Source organism: Stigmatopora nigra, chromosome 1, assembly GCF_051989575.1.
Source record: "Stigmatopora nigra isolate UIUO_SnigA chromosome 1, RoL_Snig_1.1, whole genome shotgun sequence".
NCBI classification, from domain to species: domain Eukaryota; kingdom Metazoa; phylum Chordata; class Actinopteri; order Syngnathiformes; family Syngnathidae; genus Stigmatopora; species Stigmatopora nigra.
Window position 1 is genome coordinate 2,619,092 of NC_135508.1, and position 26,867 is coordinate 2,645,958.

Here is a 26,867-nt window from a genome sequence, read left to right on the forward strand (position 1 = left end):
TCCTGAACCTCAAGGGTCACGGGGGTGCTTTACTTGCCCAATAAAGGGTTAATACATTATCGGAAATAATATTGTGATTGCTAAAAAGGGGTAAGAGAAATACAACCGCTGATTACTTTGAGAATAAAACGAAATTCCACCCATAAATATAATTTTAATTAAAAAAAACACCGAATGTTCTCAGTGTGACACGAAAAAAAAACCGTAATGTTTTGAATCGAGGACTCTGCAAGTGATAAAAATGACTGACAACAAAATGCACCAATCAGCGAGCGCGTCACTAATCTCGTCTGGTCCTCTTCCTTTCGACCAATAAGAAGCCCCATACTATGACACGTGTCAGTTTCGCGGCAAAAAAGATTTCGCGCGAAAAGCGCCCCTGCCTTGTTTAGATCCACATCAGCTGGGAGAATAACAACAATTCACAGACGACGAACCAACGACCAACAAACTTTTCCAAATGGACCCCACCCGCTTCCAACTTCCCTTGGAATAACGTATATTAATATAATCGTTCGTGAAACTTTACCACTCCACGTTTTATAGTTTCTGTTTTGTTTTACGTCTATACTTTATCGTCGTATACCCCAACAAACCGAGATGGGTTGCGGCTAATTACTGAAACGCTAGTTTGCTAATATGAATCACCAGTATTTACCCATTTTGGACGTCAATTTTTTCATGTTCAGCTCGACATTAATTCATTTCCAAGTGCCTTTTGTGGAAGGATTATTGTCTTATTAACGTCGAACTGTCATATCCGACGACTCCTGAAAAAGTGTTTTAAAGTTTTCCACGTCATTTTATTTGGTCCATTTTACACGGCGTCGTCCCATAGTTCCCAACCCCATAAACGACGACTTTAGTCTTCGTATTTTAGTCACTTTTTGCCTCGTTCCCATGCGCGGTTAGCTCCTTGTTAGCATTCTAGTTGACGGGGCCTGGTCTCGTGCTGACAACCGCAGGTGAAAACAAAAGGTTTAGCATGCTAGCTTGTCGTCTCTCTGCTTTTTTAAACTGCCTCGTGCTTCAAAACAACCTCTGGCGACCTCAATTGCGTCTTCGTCTGTCTTATTTTATTAAAAAGACGAATGGCAGAACATCTTGTAATGTAGAATTGCCTTTGGGTGTCTCTACTCATGAGGAAGTTCTCCATAAAGAGTTCCCAAGTTACCCAAAAACACTTGAAGGCAACGTGATTCCTATTCATAGATAAGAAGGTTTTTTTTTAAAGTAGAGGACTCCAGTTGATTTGACCTAGAAAACTGTGAGACCCCTGCCATGTCAGAGACCCTGATAACAGGGCATACGTCAGAGGATCTGTTGACTGTCTTTGAAACCGTGGTCAACTACGGGGGTGCTGGTTCCAGTCAAGACCATCAGATAGTCTTCATCACCAGTCCAGGAAATGAGGGACTTCATCCGGGTGGGGTTCCGTCCAGCACGGGAGAAATTCTGCTTTTCGCCACCCCGCAGGGGTCCGCCGACGTGGCTTTGCAAGATAAGAGAAGGCCAGCTCTGGGAAGACCATCGGTGAGGACTTTGGCTTGTCCAATGCATTTGGGATGGGTGGGAAGGCTGGGAATGAAAGAGTTTGGAGGTTGTTGTTAAAATTGATTGGATGTCTGTTTGGGATGAGCTCGTGTAAAATTATGGTGCTCGGATGATTGGTCGCTGGTCAAATGGTGACAGAGAGTTTACTGTTGAAGCCAGCTCCCAAAATTATATTTATGAGAGAGTTTTATATCTAAGAGAGAGAGTTTAATATCTAGGAGAGAGGGATAGTTTAATATCTAAGAGAGAGAGAGAGAGAGAGTTTAATATCTAAGAGAAATAGTTTAATATCTAGAGAGAGAGTTTAATATCTAAGAGAGAGAGAGAGAGAGAGAGTTTAATATCTAAGAGAGAGAGAGAGAGAGAGAGTTTAATATCTAAGAGAGAGAGTTTAATATCTAAGAGAGAGAGAGTTTAATATCTAAGAGAGAGAGAGAGAGAGTTTAATATCTAAGAGAGAGAGAGAGAGACTTTAATATCTAAGAGAGAGAGAGAGACTTTAATATCTAAGAGAGAGAGAGAGACTTTAATATCTAAGAGAGAGAGAGAGAGAGAGAGAGTTTAATATCTAAGAGAGAAAGAGTTTAATATCTAAGAGAGAAGGGTTTAATATCCAAGAGAGAGAGTTTAATATTTAAGAGAGAGCGAGAGTTTAGTATCCAAGAGAGAGAGAGAGAGAGTTTAATATCTAAGAAAGAGTTTAATATCTAAGACAGAAAGAGTTTAATATCTAAGAGAGAAGGGTTTAATATCCAAGAGAGAGAGTTTAATATTTAAGAGAGAGCGAGAGTTTAGTATCCAAGAGAGAGAGAGTTTAGTTTCTAAGAGAGTTTGATATCTAAGAGAGAGAGTTTGATATCTAAGAGAGAGAGTTTGATATCGAAGAGAGAGTTTAATATCTTAGAAAGAGAGTTTAATATCTAAGAGAAAGAGTTTAATATCTAAGAGAGAGAGAGTTTAATATCAAAGAGAGAGAGAGAGTTTAATATCTTAGTATATTTGACCGGGGACCAAAAGACCGGCAACCAAAATTATTAAATTGCCATTTTTTAGGACTTTAATCAGTTTTCCATCCCTAAGATAACAAACACTGTCCAGGTGATGTTTTTGAATTTTTGGTCCTCCTGTTTTTTACTTAACTTTCCATTGTGTGCTTTTAGCCTCTTCCAAATACCAAAAACCAAGACGCATTCCCATCATTTCACTCACAACATAATTTGCATCTCATTAGGTTAAGAGGAAGTTGGACCTAGACAGTGACCATCAATACTTTTGTACGACCCGACCATCTTCAAGATGTGCGCCACCCTCTACACCTGCCCCGCCTAGAGGTTTCTACACAAACTACAATAGATATAAAAAAAAAACTAACACTATGAAGACCCGAATAATTGTATGCCTACGATTATTTTTTCAACTCAAACTTTTGCATGCCTACAATTCTTATTTGGGTGCTTACGATTATTAATATTTGCCTCAATTAAGTCCGTGCAGCCGCAACATTGTTCTATGTCATTAACTTTTTACGTGTAAAGCACATGTGCTGTTTTTACTAACGTAGTACTAGTAAGAACGTGCAAATGCCACTGGTAGAGTTGCATTATACATACTAGCCCAGGGGTGGGCAAACTTTTCAGCCCGGGGGCCACATTGACTTTAAAAATTTGACAGATGGGCGGGGTTAGCACAAGATACGATACATATAAAAAACTGCATCTGTTAACAGTACATATGAAACATAAATGGAAAAAGGGACTAAAGCAGGGGTGGCCAACCCGCGGCTCGCGAGCCGCATGCGGCTCTTTGCCCGGTTTCATGCGGCTCTTACGTCCATATCAAAGTTTGTATTTGTGTTTTATTTTTTTTTGCGTGTGCGCTTCGCTTGAGTTCAATACGGTATTTTCGTCCAATGCGCATGTGCTTGGGATGAAAATACCTCAAAGTTTCCCAGTAGGAGCAAGGTCATTTGAGTAAACGTTTTTAACAGAGTGGGAGAGCTCCCGTGAACCAGAAGCGACAATGAACGGCGTCGCGCACACAAAAAGTATCCCAAAGATCGAGCGTCGGCTGAAAAAGCCACACCCCCTGCGAGGCAGACCAAGGCGAGAGTGCTCAGCCGGGAGCAGCCAATAGGAGAGCGAGGTGTACACCCACGTGGTGGGCGCGCTAGTTCGCCCACCACGTGGGTGTACACCTCGCTCTCCTATTGGCTGCTCCCGGCTGAGCACTCTCGCCTTGGTCTGCCTCGCATGAACATTGTGTGTGCACTGTCTCACACAGACAAACTCTCAGTTCAACCAAGTCCACAAACAAAAATATAATAATTTACAATAGCGTTTTTCTTTTACTATGCATGTTACTTAGTGGGACTTCTGTCATAAAATCAGAGCCTATTTTTGCGCAACATTCGCTCCTTGTGAGCTGTCATTTATTATGAATGGCTTTTAACTAGCGAAAAGCCATTCATAATAAATGACAGCTCACAAGGAGCGAATGTTGCGCAAAAATAGGCGCTGATTTTATGACAGAAGTCCCACTAAGTAACATGCATAGAAAAAGAAAAACGCTATTGTAAATTATTATATTTTTGTTTGTGGACTTGGTTGAACTGAGAGTTTGTCTGTGTGAGACAGTGCACACACAATGTTCATTGTTGATAATGACTGGCCTGTGCTGTTAGTACTGTAGGAGTCAATTTATGTCATTACTATGCTGGTGTGTGACATTTACAATAAATCTGTGTGATGTGGCTCTTTGCGGTAACACAGTAAAAAATGTGGCTCTTTGCGGTAACACGGTAAAAAATGTGGCTCTTGGTCTCTGACTGGTTGGCCACCCCTGGACTAAAGTATTAACATACTCGTCACTCATCATTAAAGTAAAAGTATAAAGTACAAAGTAAAGTAAAATGGAATGTATTAAGAAATATTAAAATGTAATTTAAAAAAAAGAGAGGGGCTGTAAAACACGAAAAACAAATAAGAGTGGACAGAGCTACTGCCACTGGCTTCTGCGTGACGGCGCCATCTTAGGGGAAAAAATACATTATTTGGACAATGTCAGCGGGCCGGATTAAAAGGCTTAGTGGGCCGGATGTGGCCCGCGGGCCGTAGTTTGCCCATGTCTGTACTAGCCTATGTAATCGATCATCATGACTTTAATTTGTAGCTAATTATGGAATTTAAACATATTATTTTGTTTGAGGCTACTAGTAAACTGTTGATTAAAATTATAATGATTGTCCTTGATATGATTTTATAATAAATATTCCATCATAGCTTTAATTCTATGCATCAAATCTGTTTAGACACTATGTCGTGTCTATTAATATAATTTTACATTATTTTTGGAATTTTCCACTGCCTACTATTATTACAGTGCCTACTATTATTCGGGTCTTCATAGTACAATACAGATGTGAAATTATTCCATAATGTGATGGTGATTTCCCATTTTTTTCTCCTTCTTAGTTCCCCGAGCGCTGACTGAAAAGTCTCGTTATGACACCTCCTTGAACCTGACAACCAAGCGTTTTCTGGACCTCCTCTCGCAATCAGCTGACGGTGTGGTAGACCTCAACTGGGCCTCGCAAGTCTTGGATGTCCAGAAACGACGTCTTTATGACATTACCAATGTTCTGGAGGGCATTCAGCTCATTTCCAAAAAGTCAAAGAATCACATTCAGTGGCTGTGAGTAAAAAAATCTGTGATCGGATGTTTTTGGTCGCCCGGACGTTTTTGGTCGACCGGACGTTAGGTCGCCCGGATGTTAGGTCGCCCGGATGTTAGGTCGCCCGGACGTTTGGTCGCCCGGACGTTTTGGTCGCCTGGACGTTTTGGTCGCCTGGACGTTTTGGTCGCCTGGACGTTTTGGTCGCCTGGACGTTTGGTGGCCCGGACGTTTGGTCGCTGGTCAAATGTACTTGGATATTAAACAGTACTTAGATATTAAACTCTCTTGTCATATTAAACTCTCTCTCTTAGATATTAAACTCGCTCTTAGATATTAAACTCGCTCTTAGATATTAAACTCGCTCTTAGATATTAAACTTTCTCAGATATTAAACTTTCTCAGATATTAAAACTTTCTCAGATATTAAAACTTTCTCAGATATTAAAACTTTCTCAGATATTAAAACTTTCTCAGATATTAAAACTTTCTCAGATATTAAAACTTTCTCAGATATTAAAACTTTCTCAGATATTAAAACTTTCTCAGATATTAAAACTTTCTCAGATATTAAAACTTTCTCAGATATTAAACTCTCTCTTGGATATTAAACTTTCTCTTTTAGATATTAAACTTTCTCTTTTAGATATTAAACTCTCTCTTAGATATTAAACTCTCTCATGAATATAATTTTGAGAGCTGGTTTCAACAGTAAACTCTCTGTCACCATTTGACCGGCCACCAAAAGACCGGCGACCAAACGTCCGAGCACCATACATTAAATCACAAGTATATCTATGTATGATCATATCATATGTATATATGTATAAAATTAACCTTAATGTAAAAGTCTGTTTTACAAAGCTTTAAACTATATATATTTAGCACATTCCCCAGAACCCTAATAATCGAGATTATAACATTTGAACTCAAATTAACGCAGGCATTGTATCACTACTGTCATGTCAGGTATATACACAAACCTGTTTTACTTTCCAATTCTGCTTTATAAATATTTAAGGGTCTTTCCCAGACTTGAATTTGTTAGCCAGGTTATGTGTTTAGCTAGCTTTGGACTCAAACACGATGTACAAATTTCCTTTAAAGCGGCAGCCGTGTCGACGGGGCATCCGTCGCCCTCCACCGGGAGTTACGGAAGGAGGTTTGCCAACTCGGCGCAGCTGAGGATCAGCTGGACAAGCTCATCTCTAAATGCAACCTCCAACTCAGGTTGTTACCGGAAGAGCCACAGAGCAAAAGATATCCTTTTGACCGGCTGGAATTGGGACCAGCACCCTCATTTTGACCAAAATGGGGCATTTAAAAGTAAAATTTTCTCCAAAGTGATGCCCAATCAGTATGCACTAAATTCAAGATTCTGTAGATGTCGCTGTATGACGCTGACAGCTTGACTGTCTGGGTACATTGCTTGCTGATGCGCTATATTTATATGGGGAAAAGTTGGACATGTGCATATTATGTCCTTAATGCGCAATACATGGGGCTATGTCCTCTGTCAAGATCTGAGGACGTCATTTGACTCTCCAGACCAGTTAGTTATGGTGATCAGATCCCCACCAGAGACCCAAATGGAAGTCTCGGACCCCAGTGAGGTAAGATATCATCAAAAAACACCATCTAAAATGGGTGTACAAACTTAAGGCCTAAAGCAAGTTATGTAAATATCAGAGCTGTTGACTTCCCCGGGATTCCAGGAGTTAACTCCAGACAGGCAATGCAGACTCTGGCACCCCTGACAATCTCCTTTAACTCTGGAAATCCTAAAAATTGTCACCGAAAACAGGATATTGGATTGGAAAAACATTTATTTGTTCTAATTTGCCATCTATTAACAAAGTAACAAATAACTAGTGGTTTAATAGTTCTGAAGTGTGTTTAATAATATTAAAATTAGACGTATTATGTGGAGGACAAACGGACAACATAGTCTATATCAAAGGTGTTGGTTCTCGGGCCGCTTTTAAGTCAACTCGATTTCATGTGGGCCGGACCGTTTTAGATAAAATATTAAGATTTATTTTTTCATAAATGGATTAAAAGAACTGTATTAAAATTCCTGAATATTCCGTTTTTTTATAGATCTAAAACAATGTTTATTTGAGCTTTTTTTAAACATATTTTTAGATTTTACAAAATTATTTTTGAACTAAAAACACAGAAAAAATTGATTAAAAAATTACTTTTATTGATTTTAAAGGGGGGAAATCCGGAAATTTAATATACATCTATACTCTTCATTTTAATTTGATCCTAAAACAGAAAGTCGGCACTCATGATTCAGTGATAATTTTACAATTGGCACACTGCGAGTCCCAGGGATTCGCTTGTCTGAAAACTGTGCGTCCCAGGAAACTTGTCACGAGTCCCAACATACTACGGATGCAAATAAAACATAAGCAACGATATATAAACATTCAGATTTAATTTATTTCTTATATGGTTTAGGGTTAGGGTTTATTTATCATTGTACTAGTCTTTCAGCTCGTAGATCCTCCTCTCTTTGCAGCCAAAAGTCTTTTGAAATGTGCGTATTTTTCCTTGCTTCCCCCGTTTTGCTTCATGATCATCGATCGAATCTTCTGCAGTTCTTTTCTTACTAGTTGTATTTTTTAACTGCGAAATAACTATCCAGACTGTTTTGCTTTTTCTGAAACATTTTTTATCTTTCTTACACTATTACGAAACTCTTGCTATCGCTTTCTCTCCTTCGTCTGCTAGTGTCTGCTAGTCTCGCGAGAATTATTTCGCAAAGATTATGTGGAATAAATTGGTTTGCTATCGGATATATGTGTTTTGGTTTTTTTTTTTGATAAAAATTTCTTTGCGTCCGAAAAAAGCACATTACTTGAAATTGTGCGTCTGGAAGAAAAGCTGTGCGTATCAGACGCAGGACGCAGAGGTAACGAGAACACTGATGATTGACTTTCCCGGACCGCACAAAATGATGCGGCGGGCCAGATTTGGCCCCCGGGCCGCCACTTCGACACCCGTATATTGTCATTTTAGCCAAAGAAAAGTGAAATGAAGTCAAGATGGCCACCCCTGACCCTAAAAATGCACCTTTCCCAATTTTGACCTTTCATTTCCAGGGTTACCAGGTTTCACTTAAAAGCACGCGAGGTCCCATCGACGTCTTCCTCTGCCCCGAAAGCACCTCCGGCGCTTCCAGCCCCGCGTCGGGAAGCAGTCCTTCGAAAACGAACGCCGATATCGACTGTTCCACACCGAGAAAGGACGGGCGCTTTGCGGCGGCTTTAGAAGTGGCTTTATCTTCCCCCGCCTCGACGTCGTCCACCGTGACGGCAACATCTCAGCCAGAATGCTCGTCGCTGTTGTTAGGTGGTGAAGCAGGTACTCATATTTTATTTTGTCTTTAAAATCAGCTTCCTCCAAAGATCATACTGCTCCTTTTAACTCATTCACTGCTATGCACAGATACTAATATCAGCTTTTTTTTTGATGGAAGAAATTGATCTTCATTTGGTCATATTTAATCATATATAGGATCCCCGGTTTCACAATGGTTTTGCAAAGCCTACCAACAACTTAAGTCATAAAATGACCAAAGGCAATTTTAATACTTTAAATGAAATTTAGATAAGTTTATTCACCCCGTATTTGGGAAATTTCATTCTCACAGTTGCAAGAGGGTGAGAATACAGACAGAAAAAGACATTGTAGACATAAATAGATGGGTAATAAATAAGTTAATAAATTAATACATAAATATACAAATAAATAAAATAAATAAGCATGTTGCTGACATATATATATATATATATATATATATATATATATATATATATATATATATATATATATATATATATATATATATATATATATATATATATATATATATATACATACACATACATACACATACATACGCATACATACACATACATACACATACATACACATACATATACACACATGCATAAATACACATAAATACACACAAATACACACACATGTATACACAAATACACAAGTATACACATAAATACACACAAATACACATGTATACATGTATATACATGTATATACACATATATATATTTAAATACACATGTATACACGTACACATGTATACACACAATACACACAAATACACATGTATACACATGTATCCTATATACACATATATATTTATATACACATGTATAAACACGTACACATGTATACACACGTGTACACACTCATACACATTTACACTCATACACATGTACACACATACACATGTACACACTTACCCATACACGTGTATACACGCGTATACACACGTATACACATACACGTGTATACACACGTATACACATACACGTGTATACACACGTATACACATACACGTGTATACACACGTATACACATACACGTGTATACACACGTATACACACGTATACACATACACACACATATACACACACATACACGTATACACACATTCGCATATATACACACATTCACATATATATGCACACATGTACACATTTATATACACACACACACATACACAATCAGTCAAGCAACCAAAAGGTGATCACATTTTCACCCAGAAGTAAAAGAGCATTGGTTTTGAATTTTTTCCCCTTTTTAAATGGCAGAATCTCTCATGGGCACCGACCCATTCTCAGGCCTGGATGACTTTGACTTCCCCACGGACTTCCTCCACGGAGAGAGCCTCCCTCTCCCATTGGACGGTTTCATCAACGTTTCCCCCCCACACAGCACCGACTACCACTTCGGACTGGAGGGCGACTCTGGGGTCACTGAACTCTTCGACTGTGACTTCGGCGACCTCTCACAGGTTTTGGGGGACAGTTAAAATTGGGTGGGTGGGTTTTATTTTTTAGGGGTGCCGAGGTCGGACCTTTAGAAAGGAACCTCGGAAATTCCAGATCTGGTGAAGCAACAGGTAACCTTTTATTTTTGTTAATATTTTTAAGTCTTTTTGCTATAGCAAGACGTTTTAAATCATTATTTATGTTAACAAAATACATCCTTTTGTCAATATACAACTTCATTACGTTTAGATTCCACTCTGTCGAGAGAAAAGTGATTTTTATTCCCAAATGTCCACCTGCTCGCTATTTAATTAGGGTTATATAAATGATTTCTACTTCTGTCCAGATATCGTTTTAATACGATGATAAAATCGTCAAAGTTTCGAGGGTCCACCGTTGTTGGACTTTTTGGCCAATGGACCTTTCGCCAAAAAATGTCCGGCCCAATAGTTACTGTCGCTAGTCCGTCAAGCTCTTTGACGGCACAAGCCATGGCAGGAAGACAGGTATACAGTAATCCCTCGATTAACGCAACTTCACTTATCGCAACTTCACTTATCGCAAATTCACTTTTCGCAAATTCACTTTTCGCAAATTTACTTATCGCAAATTCACTTTTCGCAAATTCACTTTTCGCAAATTTACTTATCGCAAATTCACTTATTGCAAATTCACTTATCGCAAATTCACTTATCGCAAATTCACTACTTTGTGATTATTTTTTTGCTATTATTTTTTTTTTAATTTAGCTTCAGTGCTGAGTCCTAGTAGCAAGAATGGCTTCCGCTTACATGTTTCAGAGTGGATTTTCACATTTTCATGAACTTAAAAAAATACCTATATATTTATACACAAAAAAATTAAAAATTAAAAAAATATAAAATGTATAAATGTATTTTTTAAATATATATATATATATATATATATATATATATATATATATATATATATATATATATATATATATATATATATATATATATATATATATATATATATATATATATATATATATATATATATATATATATATATATATATATATATATATATATATATATATATATATATATATATATATATCTCTAGGGTTTTCTTAAGTTCATAAAAATGTGAAAATCCATGCTGAAACTCATAAGTGGAAGCCATTCTTGATACTAGGATTCAGCACTGAAGATAATTTTTAAAAAAATGATTGACGTATAAATAGTTAAAATATATATATATAAATATGGGTATTTTTTTAAGTTCATAAAAATGTGAAAATCCATGCTGAAACTCATAATTGGAAGCCACTCTTGCTACCAGGACTCGGCATCAATGTTCCCTCTAAGCTGTGCGCAATTACGTTCTACTCTCTTGGACGATATCTGAAGTTTTTATTTTATTTTTTATACTCCTTTTCCCATGATGGCGCCGTTTACGTGGCAGCCAGTGACACTAGCTCTGTCCACTCTTATGTTTTTCGTGTTTTACAGCATGTTTTACATGAAAAATTAGAAGGAACATTGACATATACCTGCTTATGGCAGGTGTAATACTGGTGTGCCCATAGCCAGCAATGATGATGTCACTCATACTGGTACTCAGTGCGCTCAGGGAGGTTGTCTTTCTGCCCAGACCAATGAAAAATTGAGGGACCATTGCTCAGCACTGAAGTAAAAAAAAAAAAAATTCTTTTAATAGGGGTGACCCTACTTTGCATATTTTCGATTATCTGGTCTACATTAACCGCAATATTCGAGGGATTACTGTATTACTCAATTTTTTTTGCTCAAAGATCTAATTTTCAAGGAGCCAATATTGCGCAATCTACCCTTATTTCCCCATGACAAAGCTCAGCAGGACCCAAAATGGCGTCTAAGCCGGTAATAATCGTGCTTGTTTCCCAGCTAAAGTTCCATAAACAAGTTTACTACAAATTCAATCCTTAGATCAAATCTCACTGTCTCTCGAACTACCGAATAGTACTTTTAGTAATGGACTAGTACTTAACTTAATCGATGTATTGGACACCCTTGCCGTAGTGTGTATTTTATTTATTTTGGATTAATTTCAGTGCAATATCCTCTAAATGGAGGCAAAGGGGTTTACAATACACAATGGAGGATTGATTACATCCAAAATATATCGATTCGTACCAAAATGGAAACCACAAAGCATACCAGTTCACAAAAAAAGGCTACATTAAAAAGTAAAAAACTTAGGATTGGTCATTGTCCATTTAAGGGGTTTTCTAAAGGTCCATTACGCACATAGTGCAAGTTTTTTTAATTCACTTTGACGTGATTTTAATTGAATCACACCCAAAATTGTACAGGGCTTCTTTTCTAGGCTTTTTGCATAGGTGTAGGTATATTTAAATTATTTATGTATGCGTCCAGATTATTTTGGTAGGTTTTTAAGTGTGTTGGAAGGCAGGTGGAAGTGATTTATGAGTATAGATAGGGATTGGTAGAGTTCGATAGTGGAAACGGGGTTGTAGAGTGTATCATAGGGTTCAAGTACTGTATTTTCTCGTATATAAGCCGTATTTTTAACTAAAAAATGACTGGATTGAGGGTTAGGGTTCGAGTACCGTATTTTCTCGCATATAAGCCGTGTTTATCACTATAAAAACTATGATTGTATTGTGGGTTTGGCTTATATGCGCACAAATTAGACTTGACTCTACAAGGCGACAAAGACGAAACACGATAATGCAAGACAATATGGTCGTTTATTTCAAAATAGAGAAAAGATAAACTGATAAATAGCTTAAAAAATATTTTGATGTCTAAATGAAATTCAAGAAAGAAAAACGTATCTTGCACAAATCGTGAAAAAGTGCCGCCATCTTACCTATGGATGTTAAACTAGACCGCTATGGATACTTCCTGGTTGTACTGCTCACATGACTTCCTTTTTTAAATTTAACTTCTTTATATTATTGATCCTAATAATGTGCAATCCAGCAGACGATACAGTATCTCAGAAATTCCATAAACATTTTTTTTTTCTCAAGATTTTTCCTTCAAAATAACTCATTTGTACTCCCTAGTAAAACTATGAATATGGAGGTGAAAAATTGTGAATCAGGGGGCGGCTTATACGAGAGAAATTGTAAAATTCAAAGATTTTAAGGGTATTTTAAAGGTGCGACTTATATGCAGATGCGGCTTATACAAGAGAAATGGTAAAATTCAACGATTTTAAGACAATTATAACAGTAAGGCTTATACTTGCAGGCGACTTATACGAGAGAAATGGTAAAATTCAATGATTTTAAGACAATTTTAAGTGTAAGGCTTATACGCACAGGCGGCTTATACGAGAGAAATGGTAAAATTCAATGATTTTAAGACAATTTTAAGGGTGTGGCTTATACGCAAAGGCGGCCAATATACGAAAAAATACGGTAATTGGCATTTAAATCAATGGAACTTGGTAAAATTCAACAATTTTAAGGCAATTTCAAGGGTACGGATTATACGCAGATGCGGCTTATATGCGAGAAAATGCGGTCATTGGCATTTCAATCAATAGAACCCGAAAAAATTAGTCAATTTTTGTCCAGCTAAGTCTTGAGATGCATTAGATAGAACCAGTATTTGCTGGTTTAGTGAAATTTAGATGGTCTTAGAAAGTTAGATGAGAAAGATTCCTCAAAACGTTCAATAGCTGTTGTTTGTTTTTTTTTTAAATTATCTTCAAGTGCACTTAAACATGTCATTTCATGTTGATACTTAAACCGTTGAAGTTGCAGAATCAAGGGACGTCTTATCATATGCTTAATAATCAATACTCATTTGTCGGGTTGTTGACTTTAAACTTATGACCAATCATATTGATTTTTTTCGGAATTTATGAGCAATAACAAACTTTCTCGTTTCCATTCGGGTCAAGGTCAAATTTTGGCAAGCCATTTTTTTCGCGTCAAATTTTGGCAAGCCATTTTTTTTGCGACAAAATTTGGCAAGCCATTTTTTTTGCGTCAAAATTTGGCAAGCCATTTTTTTCGCGTCAAAATTTGGCAAGCCATTTTTTTCGCGTGAAATTTTGGCAAGCCATTTTTTTCGAGTGAAATTTTGGCAAGCCATTTTTTTTCGCGTCAAATTTTGGCAAGCCATTTTTTCGCGTCAAATTTTGCCAAGCCATTTTTTTTGCGGCAAATTTTGGCAAGCCATTTTTTTCGCGTTAAATGTTGGCAAGCCATTTTTTTGCGTCAAATTTTGGCAAGCCATTTTTTTCGCATCAAATGTTGGCAAGCCATTTTTTTCGCATCAAATGTTGGCAAGCCATTTTTTTCGCATCAAATGTTGGCAAGCCATTTTTTTCGCGTCAAATGTTGGCAAGCCATTTTTTTCGCGTCAAATTTTGCCAAGCCATTTTTTTCGCGTCAAATTTTGCCAAGCCATTTTTTTCGCGTCAAATTTTGGCAAGCCATTTTTTTCGCATCAAATGTTGGCAAGCCATTTTTTTCACATCAAATGTTGGCAAGCCATTTTTTTCGCATCAAATGTTGGCAAGCCATTTTTTTCGCATCAAATGTTGGCAGGACATTTTTTTCGCGTCAAAATTTGGCAAGCCGTTTTTTTCGCGTGAAATTTTTGCAAGCCATTTTTTCACGTGGAATTTTGGCAAACCATTTTTTCGCGTGAAATTTTGGCAAGCCATTTTTTTCGCGTCAAATTTTGGCAAGCCATTTTTTTCCATCATGTTTGCTAGTTATTTTTTTTCGTTATGTTTGCTAGCTATTTTTTTTTTGGGGTAGCGGCGTATGAACTGAAAAATTAGTTGGCTTTTATTGCAGTGTTTGATTTTCTATTTATTATTTGTTGATATTGTATGGAAGGGGTTCAGGTCTTGCTACTACCAGGAAGGGAAGGATCCAAGATTTTTTTTTCCTTGAGTTTTTGATTGTTGGTCTATTTAATTTTTTCGTCCTTTCTTGTCATGGCCAAAACATTCTCAAAAATGTGTATTTTGGTTTCCTCCGTCACTTGCATCACTTTAATTTATGGATGTTTTTTTTAGCAACATCGCGCATGGAAGGTATAGCTGGGTGTCTCAGATTTTGTTTTAAAATGTTTAAAAAAGCTGTTTTTTTCCTCAAAAACTTAATACAAGCAGTAGGTTTAGACCTTGTTAGCAATGTCAAAAGCGATCAAATCAACTTCTCTGGAATTTCTTCCTAAAACTCTGGAAATCACCCAAAAAAATGTCATTTCAATGTTTTTTCAATCAAAAATTTCCGAAAAGAACCAAATTTTCAATTTTAATACCTCAAATTCACATTATTTTTACGTCATCAGCATCTTCTGCATTTGATTTGACTGGTCTGTAAAACTGGATCAATCCGGTAACATGGGTGCATTTTGAATAATCTGAGTTACAAATTTTGACAAATTTTTGGTCTTTTGCAACTTTAGCATGGCAATTGATTTGGGAATAGATTGCATCTATCCCTTTTAACATTTTCATTTTTTTATTTTTTTTTTTATAAGGGAAGTAAGTACTATTAAAGCTGACTAAACCACCAGTCTTTTGTTTTGAAACAAATCCTGTTCCATGTTTTTCCTAAAGAAGGGTCTCAAACCGATTCTGAAAAAGTCTGCAGTAGGTCCTGGTCTTTCTTCTAACCCATAGGTGTCAAAGTGGCGGCCCGGGGGCCAAATCTGGCCCGCCGTATCATTTTGAATGACCCGGGAAAATAAATCATGAGTGCCGACTTTCTGTTTTAGGCTCAAATTAAAATAAAGAGTATAGATGTATATTACATTTTGTGATTTTCTCCCTTTTAAATCAATAATTGTAATTATTTTATCATTTTTTTCTGTTTTTAGTTCAAAAATCATTTTGTAAAATCTAAAAATAAATTAAAAAAATAAGCTAAATTAAAACTCGTTTCAGATCTATACAAAACGGAATATTCAAGGATACATAAACTGGTCCACTTTTTTTCTGCAGTCTGGTAAACTAGTAGTATACATATGAAATTTTGCTACCCCCTGTCGGTCAGTTTTGGTACTACGAATACATCTTTATATACAAGGGCAGCCTAAATATCGGATGGCGTTTTGACTTTTGCATTGAGTAGGTTGGAAACATTTTAAGAAGGGTTTATTTGATTAAAAAGGAGGAAAGTGGGGAATTTGGTTCACTAAACGTCCAATATTTTGGGTAAAGTCCGTTGCTGTTTATTTAACCACCGTTTGGAGGCGTCAGTATCACATCCTGTTTCCCGTGTCAAGCTGTACAATTCAAGTCTTGACATTGTGAAGATGGAGGCTATTTGGCTCTAAATCGGAGTAAAACTGACATTTCTGAGATCTATTATGACATCCTCATTTGGACCAGGTAAAGTAGTTCAACATGTTTTGTGTATACACCGAATTGTGACTATTGTAGTTCACTCTAGAGTACTGATGATAAACATTGCGGTGAATGTCAACGGCGTAGCTAATTTAGATAAGATATATTATGAGTGGAATAACTAAAGTGGTATTTTAGAACTCAGTTTTTGTTTTAATGATATGGTAAATGTAGCGTTGTTTGAAACGCACTTGGTTAGCAAGCAGTGGCTAACGCTAGCTAGCTAACGCTGGATGTTGTGATGTTTATGCTAGCTAGTAGCAGCATGCTAATGCTCTTCGGTAGTGTTTTCTGGGTGGGATTCGAACCCTGAACCTTGGTTGCAGTGCTAATTTTAACTCGTGGACCAATGCTGCTTTGCAAAGAGATAAATGTGGGTATTTACTTATGTATTTTTTGGTGAGGGGGAAGGGGGGGCGTAACTAGCTAATGCTAACTGCGCCGTATCAAACATGCATAGCGGCAAACTACAAATCTCACTTGTTATGCATTGTTTTATTTTTGCATTGTGTAAATATGATACTTCTGTATTTTAACACAGAGTATTGTGCCAGTAGGCTTAGTTTAATTTTGCATAAAATGAAAGGCTGGTGGAGGAGGAAGCTTAGTCATTGTGACCCGTCGTCTCTAATAGAAACATTGAGGTTGTGCACAAATGCACGAGTAATTTGTTTAGTAAATATTGCTATATTGTCATCATTCACATATTTTGGGTACACATAGTATTTCCACGAATTTGTAGTTAAACATGGGCTGCGGGTTTTCAGATTTAATTTGGTCTTTGCATCCACATTAGGAGAATGGTGTAAAAATTACAAGTTTTCCTCAAACTAAAGAGAAAAAGTAATTAACATGGATTAAAAGGTCACCTTTTTTAGTATTTGGCTCCAAATATTTGTTGTCAATTAGTCTTAAGTCTGTAAGTAAATGAATAAAAGGCTTAACAACGCCTAGGATGTTTTACTAATTTGCTAATGTACATGTTTTTTACCCTCTTCAACAGGTGGAGTGCATTCTCAATTGGGTTTGGGTCTGGTGATTAACTTGGGAATTTGCTTAAAATTCTACTTGCTTTCTTTTTAATTGGATGAAATATATATTTGATCAAATACTGCAATTTTATGTACAATTTACGATCAAGATTGTCTGTCTGCAACACTAAATTTACAATCAGAAATCCAATCCTCAGACTTTAAATTACATGCTGTTACAGTATACAACAGCCATGGGCAAACTACGGCCCGTGGGCCACATCTGGCCCGCTAGACCTTTTAATCCGGCCCGCCGATGTTGTCCAATGTTTTTTTTTTTATATGTATCGTATCTTGTGCTGACTCGGCCCATCTGTCCAAAAGTCAATGTTGCCCCCGGGCCCAGAAGTTTAACCACCCCTGCATTAGTCACTCATTACAAGATAATTTATATAATAAAGAAGGTATGTATTAGGCTTAAATCCGGATCCATCAGATGAAAATTGATAAGTAGGGCGGCAACTGAGCTTGGCGCATGTTCATTCCTTTGTTGCTCGCCACAAAATGTCCCGTTTTGACCACCATCTGTTTATTGAACATACGTGTCTGTGTAGGGATGAGGTGCGAGTAGAAGCACAACCGCCATCGTCACCATGTACTCGGAGTGGCGCTCACTACAGCTGGTGGTGCAAAGCGACCAGGGCCATCTCAGTGTTCTCCACTCCTATCCCACCAATGTGGGCACCGAGGTGGCAAATGTTGTCGTCAAGCCGCTCTGCACGGCCGTCAGCCCCGTGGCTACCGAGAACATCCTCAAGACGGACAAGGAGGTAAATGGAAACTCTTAATATACTTGTAGTCACCTCAGTCTCAGTCTGCAGAAGGTATCCACCTTGTGGACTTGCTATGTGTGGCTACAGTTTTTTTTATAACTAGGTCTACAATGTCTTCTGTGTCTGTGTTGGGTCTATCTTTCTACTGCAACCAAAAAAATTATTGAATTCTGGATGAAATTAAGTTCTAACCTAACATATGAGCAACCTTAAAGAGAATAATACAGTGGTACCTCTACTTACAAATGCCCTTGACATGAATAGGAATATATTCATTAATATGTGGTGTCTCTTATTACATAAATTAAACTCAATTTGTCAATATAATTCCCATCCAGGTTTAAAAACTGCCATGATTTTAGAGGAATTTTTTAAATTTAAATCATACGGTTGTACTTATGTATAAAATTTCGTATATTGGAATGGTAATTTCCGTATTTAATTGACTGGATTGCTTTTATTGTCATGATAAAAGGATAATGAGATTCAAAGCTACACCATGAATGAATAATCAATAAATAATAACAAATACATAAAAAATGATTAAGTAGTTAAGTGTTTTGTAACCTGAAACTTTTGTATTTAGAGGCATTTGTAAGTAGAGGTACCACTATATTATTTCCTTTCAATGTTGGACTACAAACATTCATTTATTGGTAAACCGTTGCATGAAATAAAGCACCAAAAACCCACAAGAACTCTGAATAAGGCACAAAGATGTGTTTAAATTAAATTTAAACTTGATTTCATCCCATATTCGAGAAATTTCCTTGGTTGCAGTCGCAATACAGACACAGAAGACATTGTAGACCTAGCTAGATATTTTAAGACTTGTAACTGAAAACTGTTTGGCCTCCCAAAGGTGAAGTGGACCATGGAGGTGCTCTGCTATGGCCTCACTCTTCCCCTAGAAGGCGACACCGTCAAACTGTGCGTGGATGTATACACGGACTGGATGATGGCCCTAGTGTCACCCAGAGACTCCATGCCTATGCCTGTGGTTAAAGAGCCCAATATGTATGTGCAGACTATCCTGAAACATCTCCACAATGTCTTTGTACCAAGGTGGGTACCAATAAGCATTAGCGCTAAACTAGCTATTTGTAAGGAATGCACTTTAATTAGTCTGTCAGGAACAAAATTGGTATAAAAAATGGGGTTTTAAAATGTTTTGCTGTGGTAGATAATGTGTTAATGTAACAAAATGATTTATAAGTATATCATGTAAACATTATAGATATACGTACCGTATTTTCACGACTATAAGGCGCACTTAAAAGTCTTAAATTTTTCTCCAAAATACACAGTGCGCTTTATAATACAGTGCGCCTTATATATGGAAAAAACAGAAAACCAAAAACCATTATAAGGCGCACTGTATTATAAGGCGCGCTGTCTATTTTGGAGAAAATTTAAGACTTAAGTGCGCCTTATAGTCGTGAAAATACGGTAACTAAGTTTCAATGTCCAAATTGTGCAAAATTGTCCAGATGTTCACTATAAAATGTAATTTTTTAGTAGGAGATTACTGCATTTTTATCACTGATACCTTAATTTGTATTGTTAGTCATGATTTAATGTATGATATTGAACTATAGGTGAATCCGGTTGTCTTTGTCATTATCTAGGCCCGAGCAACACAGCCTGAATCATATCAGGCTTTGTCACCAGGTCCTTACCGCCGTCCAAAAACTGGCTCGGGAATCTTTTTGCATGGTGAGGGAGACCTGGGAGGTTCTTTTACTCTTCCTGCTCCGGATAAATGATACCTTACTCGCTCCACCTACGGTTGGAGGTAATCCTTGTCGTTCCTCGATGTGATTGGACTATCCGTAGTCTTCATTTGCCGTACTAATGACTGCTTCTTTACAGTGGGAGTGGCAGAGAAACTTGCAGAGAAGTTAATGGCAGTATTGTTTGAAGTGTGGCTTCTCGCATGTGCCCGTTGCTTTCCTACGCCGCCATATTGGAAGACGGCGAAAGAGATGCTTGCCAACTGGAGGCATCATCCACCTGTTGTTGAGCAGTGGAGCCGGGTAGCATGTGCCTTAACCTCCAGGTTAGTTTTGAAATATATGTACGACTTGAACTTTTTGCATTTTAAGATAGACCGGAAAATTCCAGATGTACTCAAAACTCTTTGAGGCCGTGTACTCAAAGGCTGTGGAGTGATCACCTGATTTGTATGAATAATTGAATAGATTCATCTGAATTATTTATCATGTTAGGCAGAACATTTTGTGGAGATATTTTCATTAAGGTACTAGAACAGGGGTGGGCAAAGTTTTCGGCCCGAGGCCTACATTGACTTTAAAAATTTGACAGATGGGCCGGGTCAGCACAAGATACAATACATATAAAAAAGTGCATTCGTTAACAGTACATATGAAACATAAACAGAAAAAAAGGACATTAGTATTAACATACTCATCATTAAAGTCAAAAGTATAAAGTACAACATAAGGTAAAAAGGAATGTATTTAAAATAATGTTTGGATTAGTTTCGAACTTTATTTCATCCTGAATTTGGGAAATTTGCTTGGTTGCAATAGCAAGACAGACACAGAAGACATTGTAGACCTAGTTAAAAAAAACTGGAGCCACACAGATCGTCCCAAGATGAAGACCTTCTGCAGACTGAGATTAAATATGCAGAAGGTTAAATATGCAGAATCACCTATTCAAGTGGATCTGCACAGTCCCTCTGTAGTCTGTTTTCAATCCTATTGGATGCACCTAAAAGTCCAAAATGCACAGGGCGCCCAATCAGTCGGTGCGCCTTGTGTATGGGCTAAATTCAAAATGTTATATGACCCAAACTGCTTGACTGACAGGTTCAATTTCTTGCCGCCACGCCATTTATTGCGATCAACATGATTCACCCTTTCGTCAAAGCTGGAATCACTATTACAAAAATGCAAAACGATAACTCTGAAAATGAGATGGAACCCAGCAATGTTGAGAAAGTCGCCCACTTGGCTAAACTCTATGTCGGATACAGAAAATGAGGACTTTGACAAATTTCTAGATGTTTGAATACCTTGACTCATACTTTCGTGAATACACATTACGTCAATAAAACAAAAACGACTCCGTTTTGCTCCCGTAGCCTTTTTAAAACATATGCTAGCATGCATGCTAAAAAGTTTATAACGCTAGGACAACCATAGCAGCACGTCCTTTGAAACAAAGCAGATTTTGTATTATCAAAAAAACATGGTATAACTACATTGAGAAAAGTCTGTAATTCTAACCCACAAATCGAATGTGATATTTTTTTTGAATGTATGACTATTCTTTGACTATGTTCCTGTTTGCAATCTTCTTTTCAGACTTCTGCGCTTCACCCACGGACCTACCTTCCCCGTTTTTAAAGTTCCCGACGAGGACGCCAACCTAATCCCTTTAGAGATGGACAATGATTGCATAGCACAGACGTGGTATCGTTTTTTACACATGCTCAGGTACATAAACTTGCCTCAATATCATTTACCACTCTCCCTGTACAAGTGGATCTCCTATATTTCAAATATATATGCAAAAGGTCCACTGTCCTTTCTCAAAGTGAAACCAATCCATTGTTTCTATCACCTCATTAAACATCAGTGATAAATGATAACCTCCCCCTTTTTAATAGGTTTTCTTCTGTCTTTTTATGAAACTAATTGCAATGTACTTTCTATTTTATAGCAACCCAGTGGACCTGAGTAACCCAGCGATAGTGAGCACCACTCCAAAGTTTCAAGAACAATTTCTCAATTCCAGTAGCATCCCTCACGAGGTGGTTTTGCACCCCTGCCTAAAACAACTACCCCAGATTTTCTTCAGGGCTATGAGGGGGGTTAGCTGCCTTGTGGATGCCTTCCTTGGTGAGAAAATATAAGTTTTCTATGTATCTTAATTAGTAGTACCTGTCTGAAAGGCCACAATGTTTTAAATGTTTGCTTTTAACATTTGCATGTAAAGTATCACAGACTTACTTACTATGCATGCGTGTTGTAAAAGTACTTGGAAATTGAATTACCGTATTTTCTCGCATATAGGCCGTATTTGGCGCTAAAAAAAAAATGATTGAATCAAGGGTACGGCTTATATGCGCATAAATTAGACTTAACATGCACGAAACGCCATAATACATAAACGATAAAATGTCAAACTAAATTTATTTTGACGTCTGAATGAAATTCAGGATAAAAAAAATGTATATTGCAAAAAAATGAACTCATTTGTGCCTGCTAATACAGTGTTCCCTCGCTTATCGTGGTTAATGGGGACTGGGACCCCCCGCAATAAGTGCATTTCCGTGAAGTAGGGGTGCCCCTTCAAAAGTGATTAAAGAAACGTGCACAAAAGCACCACTAAGCAAAAACATCATAGTAGTCCGGATGGAGGATCTTCTGCAGTTTTTTTGCACGTAAGAAACATCGTTATTGGGAGTTGTGAACATTGTTTTTTTTTGGGGGCGGTGAAGATGCGCCTGTAAACAGCCATGACGTCATCAATGCCATTCCTGAACTCTCACCATGTTATTGACCATTTCTTTGATGCAATTACTAATTCCTATTGAATATTTAGTTTCCACCTCTTGTAAAATGATGTAATTTATAATTTTAACTTAGTATCTTTAATTTTTATTATTATTTATTTTTTTCTTGAAAAAAATTCGCAAAGCTCTGAGTCCACGATAGCTGAAGCGCAAGTAGCGAGGGAACACTGTACTCACTCAGGGCGCCGCCATCTTACCTCTTACCTGTAGTTAGACGCTACTAGCCTTGACATACTTCCTGGTTGTACCGCTCACATGACTTCCTCTTTTAATTCGTCCGCATGCAGGCAACAACCATTCGGAAATCCATCAGCCGATCCTTTTGATTGATACAGTATCTCAGAAATACTACGTTCGATCATTTTTCAAGATTTTTCCCTTCAAAGTTACACATTTTTACTCCCTATTAAAACCATGAATATGGAGGTGAAAATTGTGAATCAGGGGGCGACTTATATGCGAGAAATCGTAAAATTCAACAATTTTCAGGCAATTTTAAGGATACGGCTTATACGCGAAGGCGACTTATATGCGAGAAAATACGGTAACCTTTACAGAGGATCAGTGAAATCTGAAAATCTATATAAAGCAAATACAATTTCACATTATTTCAGATACTCGAGGTCTCACCAGTGTAAAAGCCAGATGCACAAACTCGGTGGAGTCGTGACAATTACTACATGTCCATATGTATTTTTGTCTCTACACTATAGGTGTCTCAGTTCAAAAGAGAGAAGTGCGGGAAAGGGTGTTCTCTTTTTGTCCAGTGCTCATCTCTCATGGTACAAACAGAAGCTGCCATGTTGTTATAATAAGGGCTATTAATAAAGTGGTGTGTTTATTGGTGGTGATGATATTAACAAGTGGGGAGGAAGGAGTTTCAGGCCTAATTACAGGTGCATTTGTAACACCTGTGGACAAAGAAAAAGTATAATCAGGATGAATAATAGGCACCTGTGATTTGGTTCTAACCACTTTTCTCGCATGTTAACCAATTAATTCTGCTTAAAATCAAGCACAGATTCAGTTTTATGTCATTTTATTTCCTTCTACCCAAAAGAATAAACCCGCTTTTCATGATTTTTATTTATTTTATTTTTTTTTATTTAATTTTTGTCTCACTGTTACACACTGGCACGAATTTGATTGTATTTTTCTTTCTTGTCAGGCATATCCCGTCCGAGAGCTGACAGTGCCCCGCCCACTCCTGTCAACAGAATGAGCATGTCTCCGCCCCCTTCCATTGCTAATACCACGCCGCCTCACAGCCGGAAGCAGCGTCACACTGTTGTTACCAAAACCACAAGCAAGAGTTCTACTGTAAGTCATTTTTTTGAGTGAATTATTCAGAAATTGATTGGCATATTAAATTGGCTAGCACAATACATATAAATATCTTATTTTTGTAAGATATTGAGTAGGTTCCAAGCAGCCCAAACGCTTGTGAACTAATTTATTGAGTCTCATCATATCTTAACACTGACAATAGATGATCTATATTCATGATAATTGTCACCCACCTACACTAAAAGATTGATTTAACACACCTGAAAAAGGCGAAGAAATTCAATCACTCGTCTATTAGGCTCCGACAGCCGTTTCTGGCCACCATAAAAAAAATTCAACTGTCTACGATTCACGGTTTGGACAAACGTAGCGATGAAATCTTAACATACCCACACACCCACATATTCATCCATAAAATTATGGTTTATAAGGATTATAGACCCGCCTGCAAAATGTTTACGAGTAGCAATTTTTAGATTTAATCACAAGAGAGGTCTTAAATTGTCAATTACATTTAATAGGCATAGCCCAGGAATTCTTTATTTTTTTTATCTCATGCTGATGACCATATTTTCCGGATTATAAAACGCACCATTTACAGAACACACAACATCATTCTTTGGGAGTACTATTTTTATTTGATCAGAAACCTAGAACAAACATACATTAAAGTAACATTAGTAGAATGGATGTTTGATTTGGTGGTTAGCACGTCGGTCTCACAGCTCTGGGGTCCTGGGTTCAAATCCAGGTCGGTCCGCCTGTGTGGAGTTTGCATGTTCTCCCTGGGCCTTCGTGGTTTTTTTCTGGGTACTCAGTTTTCCTCCAAAGACATGCATGCTAGGCTAACTTGCCCATAGGTATTGCTTTGAGTGTGCATGGTTATTCGTCTCCTTGTGCCCCGTGATTGGCTGTCCACCGATTCAGGGTACCTAATGACGATAAAACGGTTCAAAAAAATTAATGAATGAATAGTAGAATGGACAACAACAGACTAAAGAGGTATGCTAACAGTTTTTTTGATAACTATAGCCTTAAAAAAACAACTTCGGCTTACAAAATGGCGTATTTTCTTAAAATTGCTTGTTCTTCTGTTGCATAACGAAACTCTTAACATATTTTCACAACTATAAGGCGCACTTAAAAGTCTTACATTTTCTCCAAAATAGACAGTGCGACTTATAATCCAGTGCGCCTTATATATGGAAAAAACAGAAAACCAAAAACCACCACTGTCGGTTATTAAAAAAACACAAACGCCTGAACTGAAACAATACTGTTAAATATGCAGATGCCATCTTAGTTTACAACATCTTCCATCATATTGCTCCTCCCCCACTGCAAGATTTTATACCAAAAAAAATCCAAAACATCAACAATGGCTGGCTCTAGAGGTGACTGTAAAGTAGTGAGTGCTTCATACCTGGAAGTCAATAGCAATTACCGTATTTGCACGACTATAAGGCGCATTTAAAAGTCTTACATTTTCTCCAAAATAGACAGTGCGCCTTATAATACAAGTGCGCCTTATATATGGGAAAAATGTCATTCATTGAGGGTGCGCCTTATAGTGCAGTGCGCCTTATAGTGCAGTGCACCTTATAGTGCAGTGCGCCTTATAGTCGTGAAAATACAGTACTTTTGTTCATAAATGTTTGTCATCGTCGTACCCTTGTCATTTGTTTAATGTTGACTGTGGAAACCTCGCAGGGCACTGGGAGTCAACCAACAAAAGCATCACAGCAACAACAACAACAAACGTCTTCATCTCCAACCCTTTTATCGAGCCCAAACCAGAGTAGTTGGGAATCAAGGCCACTTCCCGCTCCTGCAAGGCCAAAGGTCAACAGTATTCTCAACCTCTTCGGCCAGTGGCTTTTTGACGCGGCGTTGGTCCATTGTAAGCTCCACAGTGGCCTCAGCCGAGATCCCAGTATGACCGGTAAGGCACCAGATGGTGGATATTATTTCACTTTGGCTTTTCCATTCCATGCATGGGCAGGTGGGTGTTTTTTTTTGCTGCTGGTTACATTTTTATGCCTCTTTTTGTGGAGTTGTCTGTCTTTTTTGGTGTCTTTATTTTGGATGTTGTTGAGATGTGCTTTTCTTTGATTTCAACTGTTGAATTAGAAATGTTTTTGGTGGCTTTATAGCTAGAAGTGGACATCATCGGATTTTAAAACATTTATATCATCCAAGAGTTAATATTAAGGGATTTTTGATATTAGTGAATTAGGTGTTATGGGTGTTTAATATCGATATGATGGAGAGCTTAACACACAGGTGTCAAAGTGGCGGCTCGGGGGCCGAATTTGGCCCGCTGGATCATTTTGTGCGGCCCGGGAAAGGAAATGATGAGTGCTGACTTTCTGTTTTAGGATCAAATTAAAATGAAGAGTATAGATGTATATTAAATTTCCTGATTTTCACCCTTTTAAATCAATAATTGTATTTTTTAAATCTTTTTTCTGTGTTTTTAGTTTAAAAATAATTTTGTAAAATCGAAAAATACATTAAAAAAATCTAAAATAAATATTATTTTAGATGTATAAAAAACTGAACATTCAGGGCTTTTAATCCAGTTCTTTTAATCCATTTATAGAAAAAAATCTAAATATTATATCTAAAATAGTCCATCCCACATGAAACCGAGTTGACGTTAATGCGGCCCGCGAACCAACCCGAGTCTGACACCCCTGAACTAGAATGTAACATACCTTTTTTAATCATTTTTTTCTCTTTTTTTGTTCAAAAATTATTATTTTGTAAAATCCAAAAATATATATATAAAAAAAGCTAAAATAAACATTGTTTTAGATCTATAAAAAAATGAATATTCCGGGC

At 37.4% G+C, this 26,867-nt stretch overlaps 2 protein-coding genes across 14 annotated transcripts in view; both read left to right on the forward strand.

Moving 5' to 3' along the window:
- Nucleotides 1–376: 376 nt before the first annotated feature.
- Nucleotides 377–10,654, forward strand: e2f1 (E2F transcription factor 1). The gene is made up of 7 exons (XM_077719832.1): nt 377–1,533; nt 2,786–2,885; nt 5,025–5,244; nt 6,332–6,484; nt 6,723–6,837; nt 8,335–8,596; nt 9,853–10,654. The coding sequence occupies exons 1-7, from the start codon at nt 1,282–1,284 to the stop codon at nt 10,071–10,073; spliced, it is 1,323 nt and encodes a 440-aa protein (XP_077575958.1). The 5' UTR covers nt 377–1,281; the 3' UTR covers nt 10,074–10,654.
- Nucleotides 10,655–16,215: 5,561 nt separating this feature from the next.
- Nucleotides 16,216–26,867, forward strand: part of ralgapb (Ral GTPase activating protein non-catalytic subunit beta) — a 36,632-nt gene continuing 25,980 nt past the window's right edge. For 7 of the 13 annotated variants that reach the window (XM_077712368.1, XM_077712370.1, XM_077712371.1 and 4 more), the window contains exons 1-10: nt 16,216–16,371; nt 17,972–18,187; nt 19,053–19,255; nt 19,819–19,985; nt 20,063–20,249; nt 21,523–21,654; nt 21,881–22,059; nt 23,450–23,518; nt 23,905–24,056; nt 25,734–25,965. In XM_077712368.1, the coding sequence (XP_077568494.1) occupies nt 18,011–18,187; nt 19,053–19,255; nt 19,819–19,985; nt 20,063–20,249; nt 21,523–21,654; nt 21,881–22,059; nt 23,450–23,518; nt 23,905–24,056; nt 25,734–25,965 (1,498 nt within the window). In that variant the 5' untranslated portion in view covers nt 16,216–16,371; nt 17,972–18,010. Of the gene's footprint in view, nt 16,372–17,965; nt 18,188–19,052; nt 19,256–19,818; nt 19,986–20,062; nt 20,250–21,522; nt 21,655–21,880; nt 22,060–23,449; nt 23,519–23,904; nt 24,057–25,733; nt 25,966–26,867 lie in introns of all 13 variants that reach the window. The other 6 variants (XM_077712377.1, XM_077712381.1, XM_077712378.1 and 3 more) reach the window with 2 other exon arrangements.

Excerpts from the sequence above, each read along its gene's own strand:
- e2f1 (XM_077719832.1), top strand. The coding sequence starts at position 1,282 with ATGTCAGAGACCCTGATAACAGGGCATACGTCAGAGGATCTGTTGACT. Across the intron at positions 1,534-2,785 it reads CAGCTCTGGGAAGACCATCG|GTTAAGAGGAAGTTGGACCT; the intron begins GTGAGGACTTTG and ends GCATCTCATTAG. Across the intron at positions 2,886-5,024 it reads TACACCTGCCCCGCCTAGAG|TTCCCCGAGCGCTGACTGAA; the intron begins GTTTCTACACAA and ends TCTCCTTCTTAG.